Raw genomic sequence first — 19,076 nt, forward strand, 5'->3', positions numbered from 1 at the left:
TGCAATGATTTTTTTAATGCTTAAATTCTTATTACAGTTTATCTTTAAAATTCTGCCTTCATGTTCTGTCTTCATGTTCCTTTCTTCTTGCTTTGAAAGTAGAAGTTTCAAAGAAACATAGAACCTATTAGAAAGGAACTTGACATTCACCTGCCTCCTCCTTCCACCCATTATAGGAATCCCCTCTAAAATTTCTTGAACAGATGTTAAGTCTACCTCTGCATGAAGCATTCCTAGGGTAAAAAGCTAGCACTTCTTTAAAAACCAATGAATTCTAGTTTTGGACAGTTTGAATTGTTCAAAAATTCTTCCTTCTGTTAATCTGCAAATTGCCTTTATAGTCTATGATGTTCATCTGATAATGTTTTCTCCAGTTCATTAAAAAGAACAGTAGCTAACATATATTGCCGCCTCTACTATCATGAGTCCTGGTATCAGCCCCATGGCACAGCTAAGGAACCTAAAGTTAGAGAGACGATTCTTCAAGGTCATGCAGTGGTAAATGGGGGAGGGGACTCACATGTTCTGACCCTAGGACCTAGAACCTGCGGCCACACCAGCCTTTCCTCCTTATAGGCACAGTTTACATTTTCCCTTAGAATCCAATTATAAAATCTCCTCCATCTCTACCCTGAATTGTGCAATCTGTTCTGTGGAATGTATGTGAATGCCTGAGCATGCCACAAAAACAGGGAATTGTGTCTCTTCCATTCATGTCAATACCTCCAGTGCTAGTAACAGTGCCCAGCATGAGTATAAATTGAATGATTGAATCCCTTCCTTAGCTATTATATTACTCTATGAATTCTTAGCTGTTTTCTCCTAGGATCTCTGATTCCCTGTTGATAAACTTTAAGTTCACAGAAGCAGTACTTTCTTCCTCTGTCTTACAGATGATGAAATTATCACTCATCAGATGATTTGCTTCTGCCAGATGTCTAGCAAATGGAGAGTTGCAGCGACCTGTCCCTATTAGGTTTTGCCTCCATGACCATGAGGCCGTTGTTTACACATCAGCGTCTAAGAATATTCCCACAACAGTATCACTGTCTTCCTTTTCATGCTCTCTGCCTTGTGCCCACCCTCAGCCTCCGACAGCAATCCATATAGGCACAGGCCCCATCCCACAGAAGCTCTCTTCACTACCACTCCTTTAGAGCCCTTATGATTAAAAAGGCCTTCTCCTCCAACGCCACCGACCAGTTAAGAAAAATCCCATATAACCGCCTGACACCTATAAGTCATTATTCTCTGGGTTCAAGTTTTTGGTCACATTTTAATCCCCCTGTTGTCAGCATTAGTGTAAAGTCTTTCCTGTATCAGTGCATTTTTCTTTCTGTTGTGTCATTCCCAACATGCTGCCTTTTTTTTTCTCTGTTGCCCAGGTGGAGTGTAGTGGCAAAATCATAGCTTACTGCAGCCTTGAACCCCTGGTCTCAAGCATTCCTCCTGCCTCACCTCCCCCGCAACCCCATTAGCTGGGATTCCAGGCATGAGCCACTGCTCCCAGCCCATGCTACTGTTTTTACCATTGAAAAATAAATATCCTCTCTTGGTTCTGCTTACCAACCTCTAACTATTACCTCCTCTCCAAACTCATGAAACAAGCCACCTATATCACCGTCTCCTGTTTTATTCTTCCCATCTCTCCTGAAACCCTGCCAATCACTTTACCAAAACCCTTCTTATCTAAGTCAACAGTAATTTCCACCTTAGTAAATCCTTGCTCTGCTTTTCTTTTCAGCACCCATGCTTGTGATACTACATACTATATTGATCCATTGATTAATTGATTGATTGCCATATATGTGAGCTCCACATAGTGTTTATTTTGTTCACTGCCTGGCACATTTGTAGATGCTCAGTAAACACTTGCTGAATGAACAAATACTCTAGTGGGGGTGTCCTGCCTTCTAGTTCTTCTGCCTATATAAACTTGATTGAACAGGTTCCCTTTGAAGTGATTCCCTTGAGGGCAGAGCTTAGGGGAAAGTTGCATTGCGTGGGTCTGCATGGTTGAAGGATCTGTCCCCAGAGATGGGCTCAGGCTTCACCAGGATAAGCTGATTTTTATCTAATCAGGTCATGACTAGACTGTTGGTTTTCTATTGCCCAGAATATATTCTAATTTCCTTAGAAAGATTTTAGAATACTTATTTTCCACGAAGGAGGGTGTCGCCACATTTTGAGAGCCCCTTGGAGAATCTCACCAAACAAAGAGCTTTTATTGTCACTGCCTCATATTGGATTCATTGGGCCTATTTTTTATATTTTATGAATGCCTCTCCTCAAAAAGTTTTCACATCATCTTCCTGCCTCTCACTCCCCCTCACTGATGTATCCTCCAGCACAGCAAGTACTCCTAACCGCGGCTTCTCCCTGTAGTAGGTACACACTCTTCCACCGTAGCAGGAAGGAGTTTTGCTGTGAAAGCAGCCTGGGGCTTGGCATCGTACAGGCTGGGGGTGGTGAGGGGGGCGCTGGCCAGTATTTTTTCTTTTTTTCCTTCCTGGCTGATGTTCAGGTCTGGCCCCTCTTCAGTCCTTGTGGCCACAGATGTTTCCATGACCATCCAGAGCAGTCTTAGGGCACAGGCTTAGAATACAGATGGCCCCGAGGTGGACAGCAGCTCCTTCAGCTCACTGACTGCAGGCAAGTCATTGAGACCCTCCACGTCTCTGCTTCCCCATCTGTCAAGTGGGAGAATGACAGGTGCTGGGCAGGGCAGGTAAATAGGAGACATCCACCCTGCCTGGCATGAGGTCTGGCTGGTGACAGGCGGCCAACAAATGGTTGCTGCTGTGTTCCTCTTCTTAAATTGAAGGTGCCTGTGCCCAAAATCAAAAGCTTAAGAGATCGTGAAGCACCAAACATCAGCAACTACCTTTTACTGCAAGCAAAATTATGCTCTTTCTTGTTAAAACATAGGAGAAAACTTCATTTCTCACTCAACAACAAGAAAGCTAGAGACTGAGAATAAAATAACTGTTTCTAAAAGCCAACTCCCTTTTTCACTTTGGGGAGTTATTTTTCTTTAGTAAACAGGAGTGAGAAGCTTAAATGTTAATCAAGATAGAAGCAAGTGGTATCATTTTAACATAAAAGCATGATGGAATCATGTAAAAAAAAGTACATTTTATTTTAATGTATATTGAAGGCAAAGTTTTCATGTCTAATGAAAGATGTATTTTGCCCTCCCAGCAATGTCTGTAATTTTTTAAAGTATTGATCAGATTACTTTTAATGTTGGTTTTAGATTATTATAATCCTTAGAGAGCCTCTTAAGTGAGCTCGATTTTGTTTTGTTTTTTTTCTTTTTGATAGCAGGCGCAAGTGGGGAGGCCAGTAAGTGAACAAAGCCACTTTCATAATACATTAGGTGAGGTTTTTAGATTTGTATTCTTTTATCTTGGGGCAAAGGCACATCCTGAGCTAAACACATGTCACACGAGAATCTCTACAAGAGATTCCAAACTCTGCTGTCCGCCAGTATCTGCTGTTCTGGGCAGGCAGGAGCCAGGCAGCTGCCCTCCGGTGTCCCATCCTTGGGGAAGGAGGGTCATTACCACCACTCACCATTCGGGAATGAAGACTGTAAGGCAAGAGCCCAGGAGGAAGGATGGGACTCAGAGGGAGAGGTCAGAAAAGACTTCCCTGTAGTTTTGTTAACTCTTTTTTCAGCTTGGAAGACTCAAGGAGGGGAGGAGATTCCAGGAGAGAGTGCAGAATGTGGAGGCAGGCATCAGAGAGCCTGGGAAGGAGGATGGCATCTTGGTCAGGGGAGGCTGGATAGAGGGGACAGAACCTGTGGTCGCAGACCCACATCCCCCTGACACCAGTCTCTCCTCTCCCTCCTAAGGCAGTGTCTACCTTCAGGCACAGCTGGACCCAACCTAGCTCTGCCCAGTGGAGCCCACGTCTGCTGCTTTCCTTTCAAGGAGCTTAATGGCAGAGCTGAACTGGGCCTGGGCAAGGTGGATGAACTTATTAGTCATTGCTGAGCTTCCTGTCACTTGAACCCAAAAATATATTTCAAGTGCAAATTGTGATGAAACCTTACCTTTAACATTCTAGGCTTGAAAATGATTTTATGTAAGACATGTTAAGTGCTGGAAAGATGAAAATATGTGCTGCAAGAAATAGGTGTCTATCGTCTTACGTGTCTTATTTTGAAGATTATTTATCCCACAGTTCAGTCTGAATCCACAGAAGTGAAAAATAAACTGTTCTTTTCAGAATATACTTAAGGCAAAGAACTAGTTATTCTAACAACTGCTATACAAAGAACTCTTCAAGAGGTGGAAAATAATTCTAGGTGTTTTTTGACAAATGAGATCAACAATATTCACTATTTTTTTAAGTGAACTCACTGGTTCTGCTGTAAAATTCTACCTTGTATTCATTTCCTTTTGCCCCTTATTTGTGCTCTAAGCAGAATTCAGTGCTAATGTGTTTCTTAGGTGGTGAATAAGCAGTCTCCGTGTATTTGCCTTATATTGGAGATTACTCCAATCAAAAGGAGGTACTTGGAGTATCATTTCAAATATATACACATTCCCAACTTCACTTCCCAAGATTTTATCTGACATTTTCATTGGGCCTTTACAATATGAAAGGGTGTGCTAGGTATTCTACTGAATGCTTAACATTTTAGTTCAACTCTGGGAACATTTGAAATAATGCCTACTATGTGCATAGCTGAGGGCTTTACTAAAAATAGCAGTAAAATTAGGTGATCTCTGCTCTTCATATGCTCTGTGCAGTAAGATAGAATGAAACCACAGTCTTATGTTACTGTTCTTTTTCAACTCTTTCATTATTTTCTTCAAAGTTCAGCCAACTTTGATAGATCCACAGTCAGCAGCGTAAAGAAGGAAAATTTAAAATGAACAGAACTCAGTTTATAAACATTTTACCTTCTTTTTTGTGCATTTAAGCTATTAACAAGTAGCATGGTTATTTGATTTAACAAAAAATCAAGGCTTTTTTTCGTCCTTCACCCTCTGGAGGAAGCTGGTATTAATACCAAACATGAATGGTCAAAAGAGTAGATTTTCAGAAGTAAAATATAATTAGTGTGGGTGCCTGAGCCATATTACTTTAATATAAAGCATTTAAAAATACATTTGGTGCTTCATACATATCTCTTTAACAGCTGAAACAACACTGTGATAAGGTGGGGTGGGCCAAGCCATCCTTGTACCCACTTTGGTATGAAGCCCTTGCCCCTCCATAGCTGAACATCTTAGACAACCTCTTTAAATGTCTCTGGACATCAGTTTCCTCATCTGCAAAATGGGGATAACAACACTTGGTTTAGGGATGTTCACGGGATGGAACTCAAAAATGTGTGAAAGGCATTATTACAGTTCTGGGGACAACATATGTGCCTAATAAGAAATGGTCATTACTAATGGGGCATTATTACAGTTCTGGGGACATTGTATGTGCTTAATAGGAAGTGGTCATTACTAACAGGTAATTTTTTAACGTAATTTTTGTAGCAATTTATCTAATACACTCACAGAGGAATTCACCCAAAATACTGCTTTTTCTCCCTTCAAATTTAAATGTTTCATAATTTTATTATAACACACATTTTATTTCAGAGTAAATATCATCTTCTGCCCTAAGGCTGTTTACTAGAAATTAAAATATTTTTCAAAAATAAATGTTCTGTATATATTGGCACAGTAAACTTTCTTATCGTTTGTGCTAGATTTGCCCTAGAGTAGAAGTTTACACAGCTAAAGGAGAAAGCAGTAACATGCAAAGTGCAGACCCTTAAAATGGACCTTGGTAGAAGCACTGGGCACGGCTCCCCAAATCCACACCACCCTGGGTTCTGGTCTGGGCTCTCTCTGCCACTCACCAGTACTCACCCTCTCCTCTATACAAGGGGATCAGACCGCCTCTTAAGGAGGCTCGCTGAGATGAGGTGTGGGAACTCACAGCACAAAGACTTATAAACTGCAGGAGTTACTACCAGAGTTTATCATCACCGAGTTCATTGAGTTGTTATTACTGCTGGAAGGTGTGCCTGGTTCACCCAAAATGGGGAATCCACTAACTCTCAGACTTACAGTAGGCAGCAAGTCTTTTTTTTTTTTTTTTTTTTTTTAGACAGAGTTTAGCTCTGTCTCCAGGCTGAAGTTCAGTGATGTGATCTCGGCTCACTGCAACCTCTGCCTCCCAGGCTCAAGCGATTTTCCTGCCTCAGCCTCCTGAGTAGTTGGGATTACAGGCACATGCCACCACGCCCAGCTAATTTTTGTATTTTTAGTGGAGACGGGGTTTCACCTTGTTGGCCAGGATGGTCTCGATCTGACCTCGTGATCTGCCCACCTCGGCCTCCCAAAGTGCTGGGATTATAGGCGTGAGCCACCGTGCCCCGGCCCAGCAAGTCTTATAAACTCTGTGACTGGAGTAGACTAGTCTGTAAAAAATGACAGTGGTCCCTTGAACTCCACATTCATTTAATATTTGGTCATGGCCTCACACATTGTCACAACTGAGCATGAAGCCACATAAAGCTCTCCACAGGAGAGGAAACACTGGCAGAAAGGGGGATCATTTTATGTTTGTTTGGATAGGGCGGCATTCTTATTGTATTTGCGTAAAGGAATTCTAGTGGCCCTGCTTTTTAATTACTTAAAGTAATTTTCATCAAGCAAGTCATTATATTTCCAAGTGATTCTTGGCACTGGTTATGCACAGCACTGATTTCTGTAATCCCAGGTAAAAGGCAAGGCTCCCCCTCACTGATGCAAGTTAGGGGCCCTCTTATAATAACACATTCCTTACCTTAGGCCAAGGAAGAATGTTGAACTGGAAATGTGAAATTTTTTTCTGACTCTCTATTTCATTATAGTTGTCTTAAATAGGAGGAAAACATTTTAAAAGAAGCTTCTAACATTTTTGTTAATGGCTTTACTTACAAATGGAAATGAAGCATGTGGATGACTTCTCTAAATGACCTTGGAGAATGACATTAAAGTAAAGAATCCATCGTGGATTGAGATTTGACCGGCTATTTTTCTCCTACCACCAGATTTCATTCGTAATAATGGCTTTATTGTTTACTCTAGTCTGTTTCACTCACATAACTGTTTGCTTTGAAATTTGAAACTACATATTTTCTCTGTAACTCAAATAAAAATGGGGTCATACAAGTGACCTTTTAGCCAGAAACTGCATGGTCAATCCTCTTTGACAGAAATAGCACAGGCCGTATCACTTGAGAGTAATGGAATCATTTTAAGACAAAAGATCATTCATTTACCATAAACCTTGAAATCTAATGATGGTGATTATCAGTGCCAAGTTGCAGACACTGGGGACAGCATTTAATAATAGCTTACATTGGCCAGGCACAGTGGCTCATGCCTGTAATCCCAGCACTTTGGGAGGCCAAGGCAGGCGGATCACCTTAGGTCAGGAGTTTGAGGCCAGCCTGGCCAACATGGTAAAACCCCGTCTCTACTAAAAATACCAAAAATTAGCCAGGCGTAGTGGCAGGCGCCTGTAATCCCAGCTACTCAGAAGGCTGAGACAGGAGGCGGAGGTTGCAGTGAGCTGAGATTGCGCCATTGCACTCCAGCCTGGGCAACACAGTGAGCCTCCATCTTAAAAAAAAAAAACAGCTTACGTTTACTGAACAATTTCTGGGCTGAGCTCCTGACTGAGCACTTTCATGTGTCACCTCAAGGAATTCTCACCCCAGCCAGTGAAGTGTAGGAATCATGGTTATCAATGTTCCATAAATGAGGAAACTCAGGTACACTAGCTGGAGAAACTTGCTCAGGGTCAAGTGTCCTGTGTTCTTTTTCCGTGCCCTAAGCATTTGCCCCACTGAATTCTCATTTCTTTGCCTGGATGAAATCTCAGACAGGACCTGTAGCCTTTTCAGTTCATCTTCAATAATTTAGAGTCCCCAGATCAGTTTCAGACATGGAAGAGTGCTGCCTCACATCAAGATCAAAACTCCACCTCTGGTCCAGTTAAACTGGTTTCTCTTCTCCCAGCTCAGGGCCGCATTGGCTTGGAGACCCTGTGAAGAAGAAGCATCATTTTCCCCTTTACTTGCTCCAGCTCCTCTCCTGCTCCTTATCAGACGGCTCTACCAGCCTCTACTGGGCAGACCCTGCATTGCGTAATGAGCAAGGGACGGACAGAGCATTCAGCGGAGGTGACAAGGTTTCTCTCCCTGGCTCTTGCAGTGGGAATCAATGTCCCCTGGGCATGGCACATTTCAGAGCTGGTTCTCTCTGGGAGCTTTTGGGTTCCGTGGAGGCAGCCACGCCTCTGCTCTGCTAGTGGATGCCCCCAGCCTTCTCAGAGGAGGGCTTTGGGTGGACATTGTTTTCTGTTGGCCTCCTTTGAGGGGACTTCTTTGAGAATACTCCTAGACCACCTTTCCCCGGCACATGTGTGGGCCGAGCAAACCCTCATTTTTGTGCCTGTGGAAAGGCAGCTTCATCCTGCCTGTGTGATCTGGTTAGAGAGTCCATTACAGACTCTGCCCTTAAACTTCTCAGACTGGAGGTATAAGCCAGTTCCCAGGCTCCTCAGCTCCAAGGGGCATGTGTTGGGCTTTTTTGGGTGGCCTTGAATTCAGCCCCAGCCAGTGTGAGATGAGAGGAGGCTATGGCCACCATTGTGTAGCTGAGCACCGAGTGAAGGGCTTTAGGCAAAGCTATTCCCATTCCAGTAGACTTGCTAGCTTGCTTCGCCCACCTGACATCCTGTGAAACCTTTGTGGGTAACAAACTGTACCCAGTCCACTCCCTCCTGACTTGCCACTTGGAGGATCCTGTCACAACGTAGTGCATATTCACTTAAGTCAAAATAACTTTTCCGTTTGATCAACATGCCTGTGTGAGTTTTGTGCTGTTGCACTAGTATTCCTCAGCACACCTCAGGAGCACCACTGGGGTGGACATTCCTTGACCTGTATCTGTAAAAACGTTAGAAGGTAAAAGTTGGCCTTCCCTGCATCTCTACACCTGGTTCAACATTTGCTTCCCATCCTCTGGTCATATAGAGTAGATGTGTCAAAAGAAACAAGACTTTAAAAGGTTGCTGAAAAAGTGGAGAAATGATTTACTCATCTTGTCGAAAAAATTAAAGTGCCTAATTAAAACAAAATAATGGAAACACAGAGCAAGAGGATACTTTATTAAATAACATTGGAAGACCTACTGTAGTCAGCTGAAAGAATACGCTAAAATATGACTAGACTACTGGAATGAGAAGTTTAAATATTATTAGGAAAAGTCTGTGGTTTTAAAGAATTTATAACATGATAGTGTTGTTGTCAAGAAGATTATTTTACTTGCAATCCGGAGCTGATTGCTGATGGCAATGCTAAGGTCAGAAAGAGAAGATTCAGCCATCAGAATTATAGATGGTGAGGGATTTCACCATGGAGATAAGAAAGAAAAAGACACAGCATTCAGTAATTGGAAAAGTGCAGGTCCTGAAAGGGTGATGGTTTTGACTTAATGTTTCCAGATGGTTGGCCCTCTGATTTCATACTATCTGTCCAATTTATAGTGTGCAAAGTCAGTCTTTTTTGGTCAGCCTTTTACTCCTCCATTCACGCTTTCACTTTTCTCCCTTACTTTTGCATTCTTTACAAGTTATGCTCACAGTATAAAAGGGGTTAATGAAAGTGATGATATGCTTGGAAGAGAAGGAAAAGGGAAGATGTTGAAAAGCATAGCATATATTATGAATTAAAATGAATAAATACTTTGGGAGGCCGAGGTAGGTGGATCACGAGGTCAGGAGATCGAGACCATCCTGGCTAACAACGGTGAAACCCCGTCTCTACTAAAATTACAAAAAAAATTAGCTGGGCATGGTGGCAGCTGCCTGTAGTCCCAGCTACTCAGAAGGCTGAGGCAGGAGAATGGGGTGAACCCAGGAGGCGGAGCTTGCAATGAACCAGGATTGTGCCACTGCACTCCAGCCTGGGCAACAGAACGAGACTCTGTTTCAAATAATAATAATAATAATAATAAATGTCTAAATAAAATGGATAAAGGAAGCAATGGAATGGCATTGCTGTTGGTTAAAAATGGCTCAGGCAGACGGAGCAGCAGGAATGGACACAGTGGGTGTGGAGGGACCACTGTAGTTGTAGTTCTGTTTGGCTTAAGCCCAGGGTGCAGAGGAAGAAGGGAACAAGGATTGGAGGGGAGAGTGTATACTTCCTGCCAACCACTTTTCCGTAGTCAAGTGGGAAGCCGGGAATGACTCATCCTCAACATGTACCTCCTCACCCTCTGCATCCTGTCTGTCTCCCAGTTCAGCCCAGCGTGCCTCTTAAACATCTCTTGAAACTGTCCACTCTTTTCTCCACCCTAAAGCCACCCTCCTGCTAAGAGTGAAGTGAATGAAAATGCCTGTGTGCTCTTATTTAACCCACTCAAAAAGCCCTCAAGAGGTAGGTACTATTGCTATCCCCATTTTCCAGATGGGAAATCTGAGGCACGAGAAGATAAAGTGAACTGCCCAAGGCTACTCAACCATTACGGGGCAGAACCATAGGCAGTGCCATATTGGGCGGTGCTCAGAGCCCAGCTGCCATGACCCCTTCCCTGGGAAGCTCTGACTCACCTCTGTGCAGCCACACTTAATCCCCACTCATCCTGTCCCCATACTGCAGCCAGGGGAGTTTAAAAAAATACAAGTATGACCATGTCACCAATGCTCAATTACCCAATAAAATCCAAAGTCATCTGCCTTTCCGCTACACCTAGTTGGCCTCTGACCGCTGTCCCCTAGCACTCCATACCAGCCACTGGAGTGTCTTGAATGTACCATGAACTCAAAAGCTGCCCTGATGAGGGATGCCCTCGCCTCCTGGGTCTTTATTGGAGTTTGTCTCCTCCTTACCCTTCCTTTACCTTCAAGTCCTTTGCCACAGTCCTGCCAAATTTATTTTTTACATCATTCATTCAATTCACATTTACCAAATGCATTTTGAATCTTTTTTTTAAGTTCAGGATTTTTCTACGTCTTACACATAATTGCTCCACCAATAGGTACTAATTAATTGAACACAGCCATAACTCAGTCAGTACTCTTGTATTGTAAATGAATCTGTCTTCCATTTGTAAAGAATCCAAAAGTTAACATTGCCGTGGGAAACTGCATTTTTACTTCAAAGACAAGGATGCGACTGTTCTTAAAAGGGAAGCCAAGAGTATAGATATGAGAGTGATCAGAGTCAAGTTGGAACCTGATGCTTAAAGTCAGTAAGCACAAATACTATTACCAGAAAAATCAAAAAGCAGTGTTCCAGAGAACAGTTTTACACATACTGTAAACGTTTTGTTATCTGGCATGTTAGGAAACTAGAAGAATCAGTTCTAGAATTCTTAATGACTTCAAAGGTAAATTGCTTCTTTTATTTGCTCCCAAGAATGTTTGAGCTAAAGACATTTTTCAGCTCACCAGATTCAACACATTTGTTTTTATAGATAAGAAAATCAAGACACTTAGATGTTAGGTGACTTAGAGCTGAATTACTCAGCCTTGCTCTTTCAATACCCCCCTTTTCCTGCTGTGAGACACAGGGGAATTACTCATTCTCACATAGAAACTTCTGTGGGTGAATCCAGGTTGTGTTCAGTTCCCAGGGCCCTTGCTCTAACTCCAGTGCTTTCTTTCCTACTTAAAATTTAAAGACTAATTAGGCATTAACTATCCTTTTCTTTTTCATTACCAGAAGCACTCTTTAAAGAGGAAGTAACAAAACAGCAGCCCAAATGTGGCCAACAGTGTTTTTAATATTGAATTTTTAAATCGGGAGAGTTTGTGCAGAGCTCTGGATTTGCTGTTGCGTCAACAATGAGCCACATTCCCCATGGCAGCCCGTAGCTGGGGGCTCCTTTCCCCAGGCCACACACTCTCCCATTATCTGCCTGGCCTCAGAGGCTTCGAGGCACAAATTGCCCGGATTACAGGAACTTTGGCTTTAGCATTTTTTTCAAATAAACTGTGTATGAGGTTCATTCTCTATATCTAACCACCTTCAGGATTGCAAATGTTCTTGAGGTCTCCCCAAGGTTATAGTTCAGCTGAGGGTCCTGTTCACCTGACTGCAACCTGTTCACCTGACTGCACCTGTGAGGAGCTGGCAGATCGGAAGTTAGAAAGGTTTAGGCCACTTTGGTTTTAAAAACTTGGAATTCTCTGAGATTGCTATTTCTGTGCCTAAAAAGCTCAGACTTTTGCTCATTCAGAGACAAGTAACTTTGGCCTGTTTCCTCTGTGCTGGAGGCATTTGGGTTCTTATGGGATGCTGGCTAGCACAGAAATGGGCTTCCCCCCTTTCCTGTTGCTACTCAAAGGCAACAAACAGCATCACCTGGGATCTGGTGAGAAATGCGTAATCTGGGTCTCACCCAAAATCTACCAAATCAGACTGTGCTTTAAGGAGATCCTTGAGGGGTCTGCAGGCCCATTAAAGTTTGAGAAGCACCACTAGAGTGAGTAGTGGGAGATAACATTGCTCTTCCTTGTCCTTGGGTCCTTTGTCCCCCAGCTGGCTCTATGTGCCACCTGTTCTCCCTGCACAAACCAGGACTCCCCCACAGATGATGTGCTCCCCCACCCCGACCCCCGCCACCATCACCCCCAGGCCAGATTGCTTTTGAGTTCACATTTGAGTTCATATCTGCTCTGATTCAGCGAACCATTTAGCACCTTGGCTCTGCCAAGTTTCTTTTCCCCAGTCCTTTTTATCCCTTCATGAAATTTTCAAATGGATGTTAAACAGGGTAGAATATAGCCAAGATGGTTTATGAATCGAAGTTTCTCCCACCCTCAGGCTGTGTTCTCTGTCCTGAGTCATAAGTCAAGGATCAGGCAAGGCTATATAATTATTTTTGTTGATGAAACCCTACGGGGCCAAGATCTAATTTTCCTTCCTCAAAACAACACGAAGCCCCTCTCAGCCTGGCGGTTGGCCTATCCCATCAGTGCCTGACTGCACCTCAGGGGACCTGTTCAGGACATCAGAGGGCTGACAGCAAGGCCACAGCCAGTGGAGTATCATGTGCCACAGTGCTCTCTGAACAGACGTCATGGTTATCTCATACAAAGTCTACACTACAAAACTCAGAGTATTTCTCCAGCACTATATAGCTCTGTCCCAGCCCACACTGTTTCACAGTAAAAAATAAAAGAACCAGAGTTAAGGATTAAGTAAATATTACAAGAGACAGCAACCTAAGTCACCTGCTTATTTTTGAAGTAGGTTTACTTTGTTGGCTAAACCAGGTAGAAAACTTGGAGTATGCCTTAGTATCCCACAACACCCCAAACAGTATCTTTAGTTTGTTCTGTTGCTTTTGGATCTTCCAATAAGATGAAGTTGTTTTTTTTTTCCTTCCCAGAGTTCACATCAAAACTATAAACTCTAACCATGGTCATGTCAAAACATCATCACTGTGTTGAAAATTATTAGGGAAATTGGGAATAGCAGAGGAGGAGTGGGAAGGGGTAGAAGCCAAAAGGAAATGAAGTATGAAATACTTGCAGATAATTGCTATGTGTGACATAATTCTTTCACACAGATTTTAAGATTAGTAATTGTTGAGGGGTGTGGAACAATTGTGAGTGCTGGAGGAGCCGTCTTGAGGGTGTCTGCCACATGAATAGAGAAAGCAGTGTGCAAGGAAGACAAGCAGCTTTCTGGAAAATGCTTCTTAGAAGATAGACTGGTATTCCTCACTCTTGTGAATCGACAGTCAGGCTTTTTATTCAGTGTTGCCAACAGTACCAGAGCCTACCTTAACAGACACACAGGTGTGCATGGAAGGCCACGCCAGTGGTGTAGGTGTTTTAGGCTTCTGGTCCTAATATGATAGAACTAGAAGAGAAGATGGTTAGAAGAGAAGCACAGGCCTGCATGAGGAGGAATGTTACATGAGAACTACAACTCATCTTCAGAGAGCGTTGGCCTAAGAACAGTCAGTGCGGGACCATAGAAAAATTCAGTCATTCACCAATATTCCAACACGCCATTTTGAAACTGGAAGTAATTCCTTCATTCTTAGATCCTCAGAACCTCATGATTTTACAGTACGAAGGGATTGAAGGAATCTTGTCCAACTAACTCGTGCCCCAGGAGAAGGGAGATGAACTTTGTCTCCCACTGCCCACTAGGTGGTATTCCCACTCTAGTCCTCAGGCACAAAGCTGAAGGGTGCAGATCTTGGTCCTGCCCCTCACTGTGCCCCCAAACTTTCTGGTATTGTCCTGGGGTCAGCCCTCTCCCAAGGGTCCCGGGCATGATGCCCTCGGAGTTGCATCCTGGCCCAGGCTCTGCTGCCTGTTCTGGCTCTGAGTCTCTTCTGTAAAGAGGATGAGATTGTGCCTCCAGAGGAATCGGGGCTCCCTTCTGGCATTTCATTCAAAATGTGTTCAAAGAAACAATCTCATTTCATCTTAATGGGAGGAGGTGTTTTTTTTTAAACTAAATTGAGGTATCAAAATAGAACCGCACAATTAAAGGAAATTGTTAATGTAGGTATTGCCTTGGGGTTTCTCAAATCTTGCACAGGAAAATATTTTTATTAGAACAAATCCCTTCACAGATTACTAAAATTAATCTCTAACAAAACATGGTGATGGGTTGCATTTACAGATTTAAGAATTTCAGGAAATTATAAGGAGAAATATCAGCAGATGTGGTTGTAATATGACTTTATTTATTTTGTAAATTAGTTATTTGGCATGTTAGTTGAATAGGTTACTCTCTTAGCATTCCTAATTATAACCAAAGATGCTGTTAAGGTCATTACCCCTTGCTTTGGAGTGCTGATGCATTTGTAAATGTTCTCTGCCTGCAGTAACAGGCTATGGGAGGAATTGTTTCCAGGGGCTGCAGGGTAAGAGTTACATTATATGGCATATGAAATAAAAAGACTCCTTACAGAATTACAGTAGGAATATTGATAAACGTTCAACTATTGACAAGTGGGTTTTATTGTTGTTGTTGGCTTGGTAGTCAAGTTGTCCCATGAAAACTTACCTATTACCCAAGTTTTCTACAGTATTAAAGTAACATATTTTTAGGTGTGATTGACACTTTTAAGACTTTGTTCCTAGTACTGTAGGGGATTTGGGAATATACATACCATGAAGAAACTTTTGATTTCTGCTCATTAAGTATGAAAAATTATGGATAACTTAGGGACAATCAAATTATCTACTCATATGGTAAATTTGGAAGTATTTCTGTGGATCTTCTAATGTTAAAAAAAGTAAGCTTGTGTTTAATGGGTGGAACTCCATACACATTTGTGGTTTTCAGGAGAAAGTTTTTAAATATATTGGTTGGCCAAAGTAAGATAACTGAAACATGTTGAGGTTTTTTTTTTTTTTAAACTTTGTAGCTTTGCTGCCAATCCCATTTCTTGCCCTTTTCAGTTTATGAAGTTAAAAAAGTGACTGTTGCAAGTATTCCTGAGAAATTGGTAGTACAGATGGAGAAGTTTTGCTTCATTGCAAAAGAGATAATTCACGACGTTGCAACCGGGGGCATGGAAGGGATTCGTAGGAACTCAGTGGCATGTAATGAGCTGGGGAACAGGGCTTGGCTAAGCCCTCATTCCTGCGTTCATCAAGTATTTGCTGGGTTTTGAGCTGAGAAATGCCAACCGGGCGTGTTCAGAAGGCGGATCTCACCAATCCGGAGGCAGCTGGAAGAGTTCGCGCGTGGGAAACCTCAGCCCTTTCTTTCTTCCCAGCACAGCGTTGTGCTGCCGCGCGTCGGCGCAGGCGGGGGCGCAAGGCCCGGGTCGTCCCCCTCGCGCGGTTGGGAAAACAGCTACTGAGCTGCGGCCCACGACCCTCGGCCGCGCAGGGGCGGGGCGGGGGCGCTGCGGGGTTTCTCTGTTGCTAGAGCCGTGATGTCACCCGCCCCTCCTAACCCGCGGTTGGTTGTTTTGTGTTTCAGCTCTGCCTGCAGTTGAACACAAAGACCTGGAGGAGACTCCCACCTCCTTCAGGGAGAAGAAAGGAGGCAGCGAAGCAGATTAAAGGAACTTGTGGCTTGTGGCCTTTTTGTGCAAGGGCTGCCTGGAAGGGGAGAAAAGTGTATGAAAGCCACCGTGGCGGTTAATGAGCTGTGAGATGAGGCGCTGCTGCGGCCGCTGCTGCTGACACTCGCTCCCAGGCTGCACCCGCCGCCCTTGGCGCTTCATGTACATGTGTCTATTCAGGCCTTGCGGAGGCACCCAGAAGAGCATCCAACACGGCTGCCGGGGAAAGACCGCCCACCATGCCCACGGAGACCCTACAGACAGGTAGCATGGTGAAGCCGGTCAGCCCCGCGGGCACCTTCACCTCTGCTGTGCCCCTGCGCATCCTGAACAAGGGGCCAGACTACTTCCGCAGGCAGGCCGAGCCCAACCCCAAGAGGCTCAGCGCCGTGGAGAGGCTGGAGGCCGACAAGGCCAAGTACGTCAAGAGCCAGGAGGTGATCAACGCCAAGCAGGAGCCCGTGAAGCCCGCCGTGCTGGCCAAGCCCCCGGTGTGCCCGGCTGCCAAGCGCGCACTGGGCAGCCCCACGCTCAAAGTGTTCGGCAACCACGCCAAGACCGAGAGCGGCGTGCAGAGGGAGAACCTGAAGCTGGAGATCCTGAAGAACATCATCAATAGCTCCGAGGGCTCTAGCTCAGGCTCGGGGCACAAGCACAGCTCCCGCAACTGGCCGCCCCACCGGTCAGAAGCCACTGACCTGCACCGTCACTCCTTCGCGGAGTCCCTGAAGGTCTACCCCACGCAGGGCCGCAGCAGCCCGCAGGAGGGCGGCTCCCACGTGGGCAGGAGACTGCTGGAGCAGTCAGCCGAGTCCTTCCTCCACGTGTCCCACAGCTCTTCGGACATCCGCAAGGTGACCAGCGTGAAGCCCCTCAAGGCCATCCCCTGCAGTAGCTCTGCCCCTCCCCTGCCTCCCAAGCCCAAAATCGCAGCCATCGCCTCCATGAAGTCCCCCGAGGCCGACCCTGTGGAACCAGCTTGTGGAGTCAGCCGAAGACCCTCCCTCCAGCGGTCTAAGTCAGACTTGAGTGACAGATATTTCCGAGTGGACGCGGACGTGGAGAGGTTCTTCAACTACTGTGGACTGGACCCGGAAGAGCTGGAAAACCTGGGAATGGAAAACTTTGCAAGGGCTAATTCTGACATAATATCCCTCAACTTCCGCAGCGCAAGCATGATCAGCTCAGACTGTGAACAGTCTCAGGACAGTAACAGTGACCTTAGAAATGATGACAGTGCCAATGACCGCGTGCCGTATGGCATTTCTGCCATCGAAAGAAATGCTAGAATCATCAAGTGGTTATATAGCATCAAACAAGCTAGAGAGTCACAGAAGGTCTCCCACGTGTAAGTGCGTGGAAAGGAGGGAGCGTGGGTCTCTGTGCTTACGCAGTTGTGAAGGTTGTGAGGTCTCCTTGAAGTGTTGTGAGCTTCTCCACTCTTTATGTTGCTTGTTGTGCAATGTTTTCAAGTTGCATGCTTGTCAACATGGGGACTGATCTGGCTTCCACGTCACCATCGCTACAGAGCCTGGCTGAACACGCGTCACCTGCCAAAAGTTTCAGGCCAGAATCTAATTAGGGCTTTGCTCGTAAGCAAAACTGTTTACATGAAAATGGTATACAACTTCTTCGATATTTATGTGGTTCTTGTGTTTTTATATCCCGCGCTATTGTGTCTTAATTAAAAGTTTTATCAACTGGCTTTTAAGTTGAGAGCAGAATCTTTTTGAAATAAAAAGCCACTTTGCCTACATGTGAGACTATTCCAGTGGGACAGTAAATGGGATCTGCTACCAAACAGATAATGACTGACCGAACATAGAACCAGGCTGGGTTTTCTGTGGAATAAAGTGGTGAGCCTGACGTTAATCGTTTACATGTTGAAATTCTCTTGCCACTTAGTGAAGCAGTCGTTGGGGTAACAATGCTACGTTTTGTGTCCGATTCAGTGTGTAAATGTTGGTGGTTCTATGTAATACCCCAAGGAAAGACGATCAGATACAAAGAAAGATGGTTAAATCTAGGAGGTTGGGTGTTTGGGGGTTTTGTTGATGTTGTTCTGATTTGGGATAATTCAGAAATTTCTAATATTATCTTTCGACAGAATGGCCACCCTACAAATACTGAATGCCTTTAAAAAAAAAAAAAAAAAAAAAAAAAGTTGTGGGTTTTTTTTGGGTTTTTTTTTTTTGGTTTTTTTATTGTTTTTTTGGTCGAGAACTACTAATTTCATGCTGTTTCTTTCTCTCTCTCCCTTTGTTATTATTTGATTTGGGGGAAGGGAGTGAGGCTTGTGCAGATTTGAGCTATCTGAAGACATGAACAGAAGTCAAATACCAGCCATATCAGTAGAGCCTCCCATTCAAAAGTGAACACACTTGGTAGCTGAACCATATCTGAGCAGCGTGATTCTGTTGTCTTGCATATGTTATTCTCTCAGGCTGTGGGTCTTTGTTACAGCTCTAGGAAACTGTAGAAATACAATGCTATGTAGCTTTTCCACCCCATGGTCTCTAGTGCTGCCTATCAACTTGTCCCCTTTTTTCCCCAATAACCTGTCTTCCAGGTGGTACAGTTAGCTGTCACTCAGCTGACACCATGATGTGGCAGCAGAGAGGGAAACCTACAAGTGGTTTGCCTCATTGCCTTTGCCACATCTGAAGTTCTCAGCAGCACTACCTTAGACTTCATGAGCTAATAGGAAACTTTTTATGGTGTAAATGCTGTAAGACTTTGTACATACTTCAGTTGTTATGAAATCTTTAAAGAAAAAAAGAAAAAGTTACGCTAATAAATTGCTGTGGTGCAGGCACTAATGGTGGTGGTTTCTCTTTGTCCTGTATTCTCCTTCCACAAAAGTTTAACTTTGGACTATGAATCAGAAGCAGATTTTTGATAGGCTTGAAGAAACATTATTTCATTAAGTTATTTTCACCATATTCCAATTACTCTAAACATCAGTGTTCTTAATTGTGGCTCTAGCAATGTACTTTTGCTAAACTGATTACATCA

At 43.9% G+C, this 19,076-nt stretch overlaps 1 protein-coding gene across 5 annotated transcripts in view; it reads left to right on the top strand.

The window, feature by feature from the left end:
* The window catches only part of FAM110B (family with sequence similarity 110 member B), a 153,991-nt gene extending 135,115 nt beyond the window's left edge, over positions 1-18,876 (top strand). For all 5 annotated transcript variants that reach the window (XM_008975455.4, XM_008975457.5, XM_063606771.1 and 2 more), the window contains one exon: positions 15,977-18,876. In XM_008975455.4, coding sequence (XP_008973703.1) covers positions 16,301-17,413 — 1,113 coding nt within the window. In that variant the 5' untranslated portion in view covers positions 15,977-16,300 and the 3' untranslated portion in view covers positions 17,414-18,876. The remainder of the gene's footprint in view (positions 1-15,976) is intronic.
* The last annotated feature ends 200 nt before the right edge of the window (positions 18,877-19,076 follow it).

Source organism: Pan paniscus, chromosome 7, assembly GCF_029289425.2.
Source record: "Pan paniscus chromosome 7, NHGRI_mPanPan1-v2.0_pri, whole genome shotgun sequence".
Taxonomy (NCBI): Eukaryota; Metazoa; Chordata; class Mammalia; order Primates; family Hominidae; genus Pan; species Pan paniscus.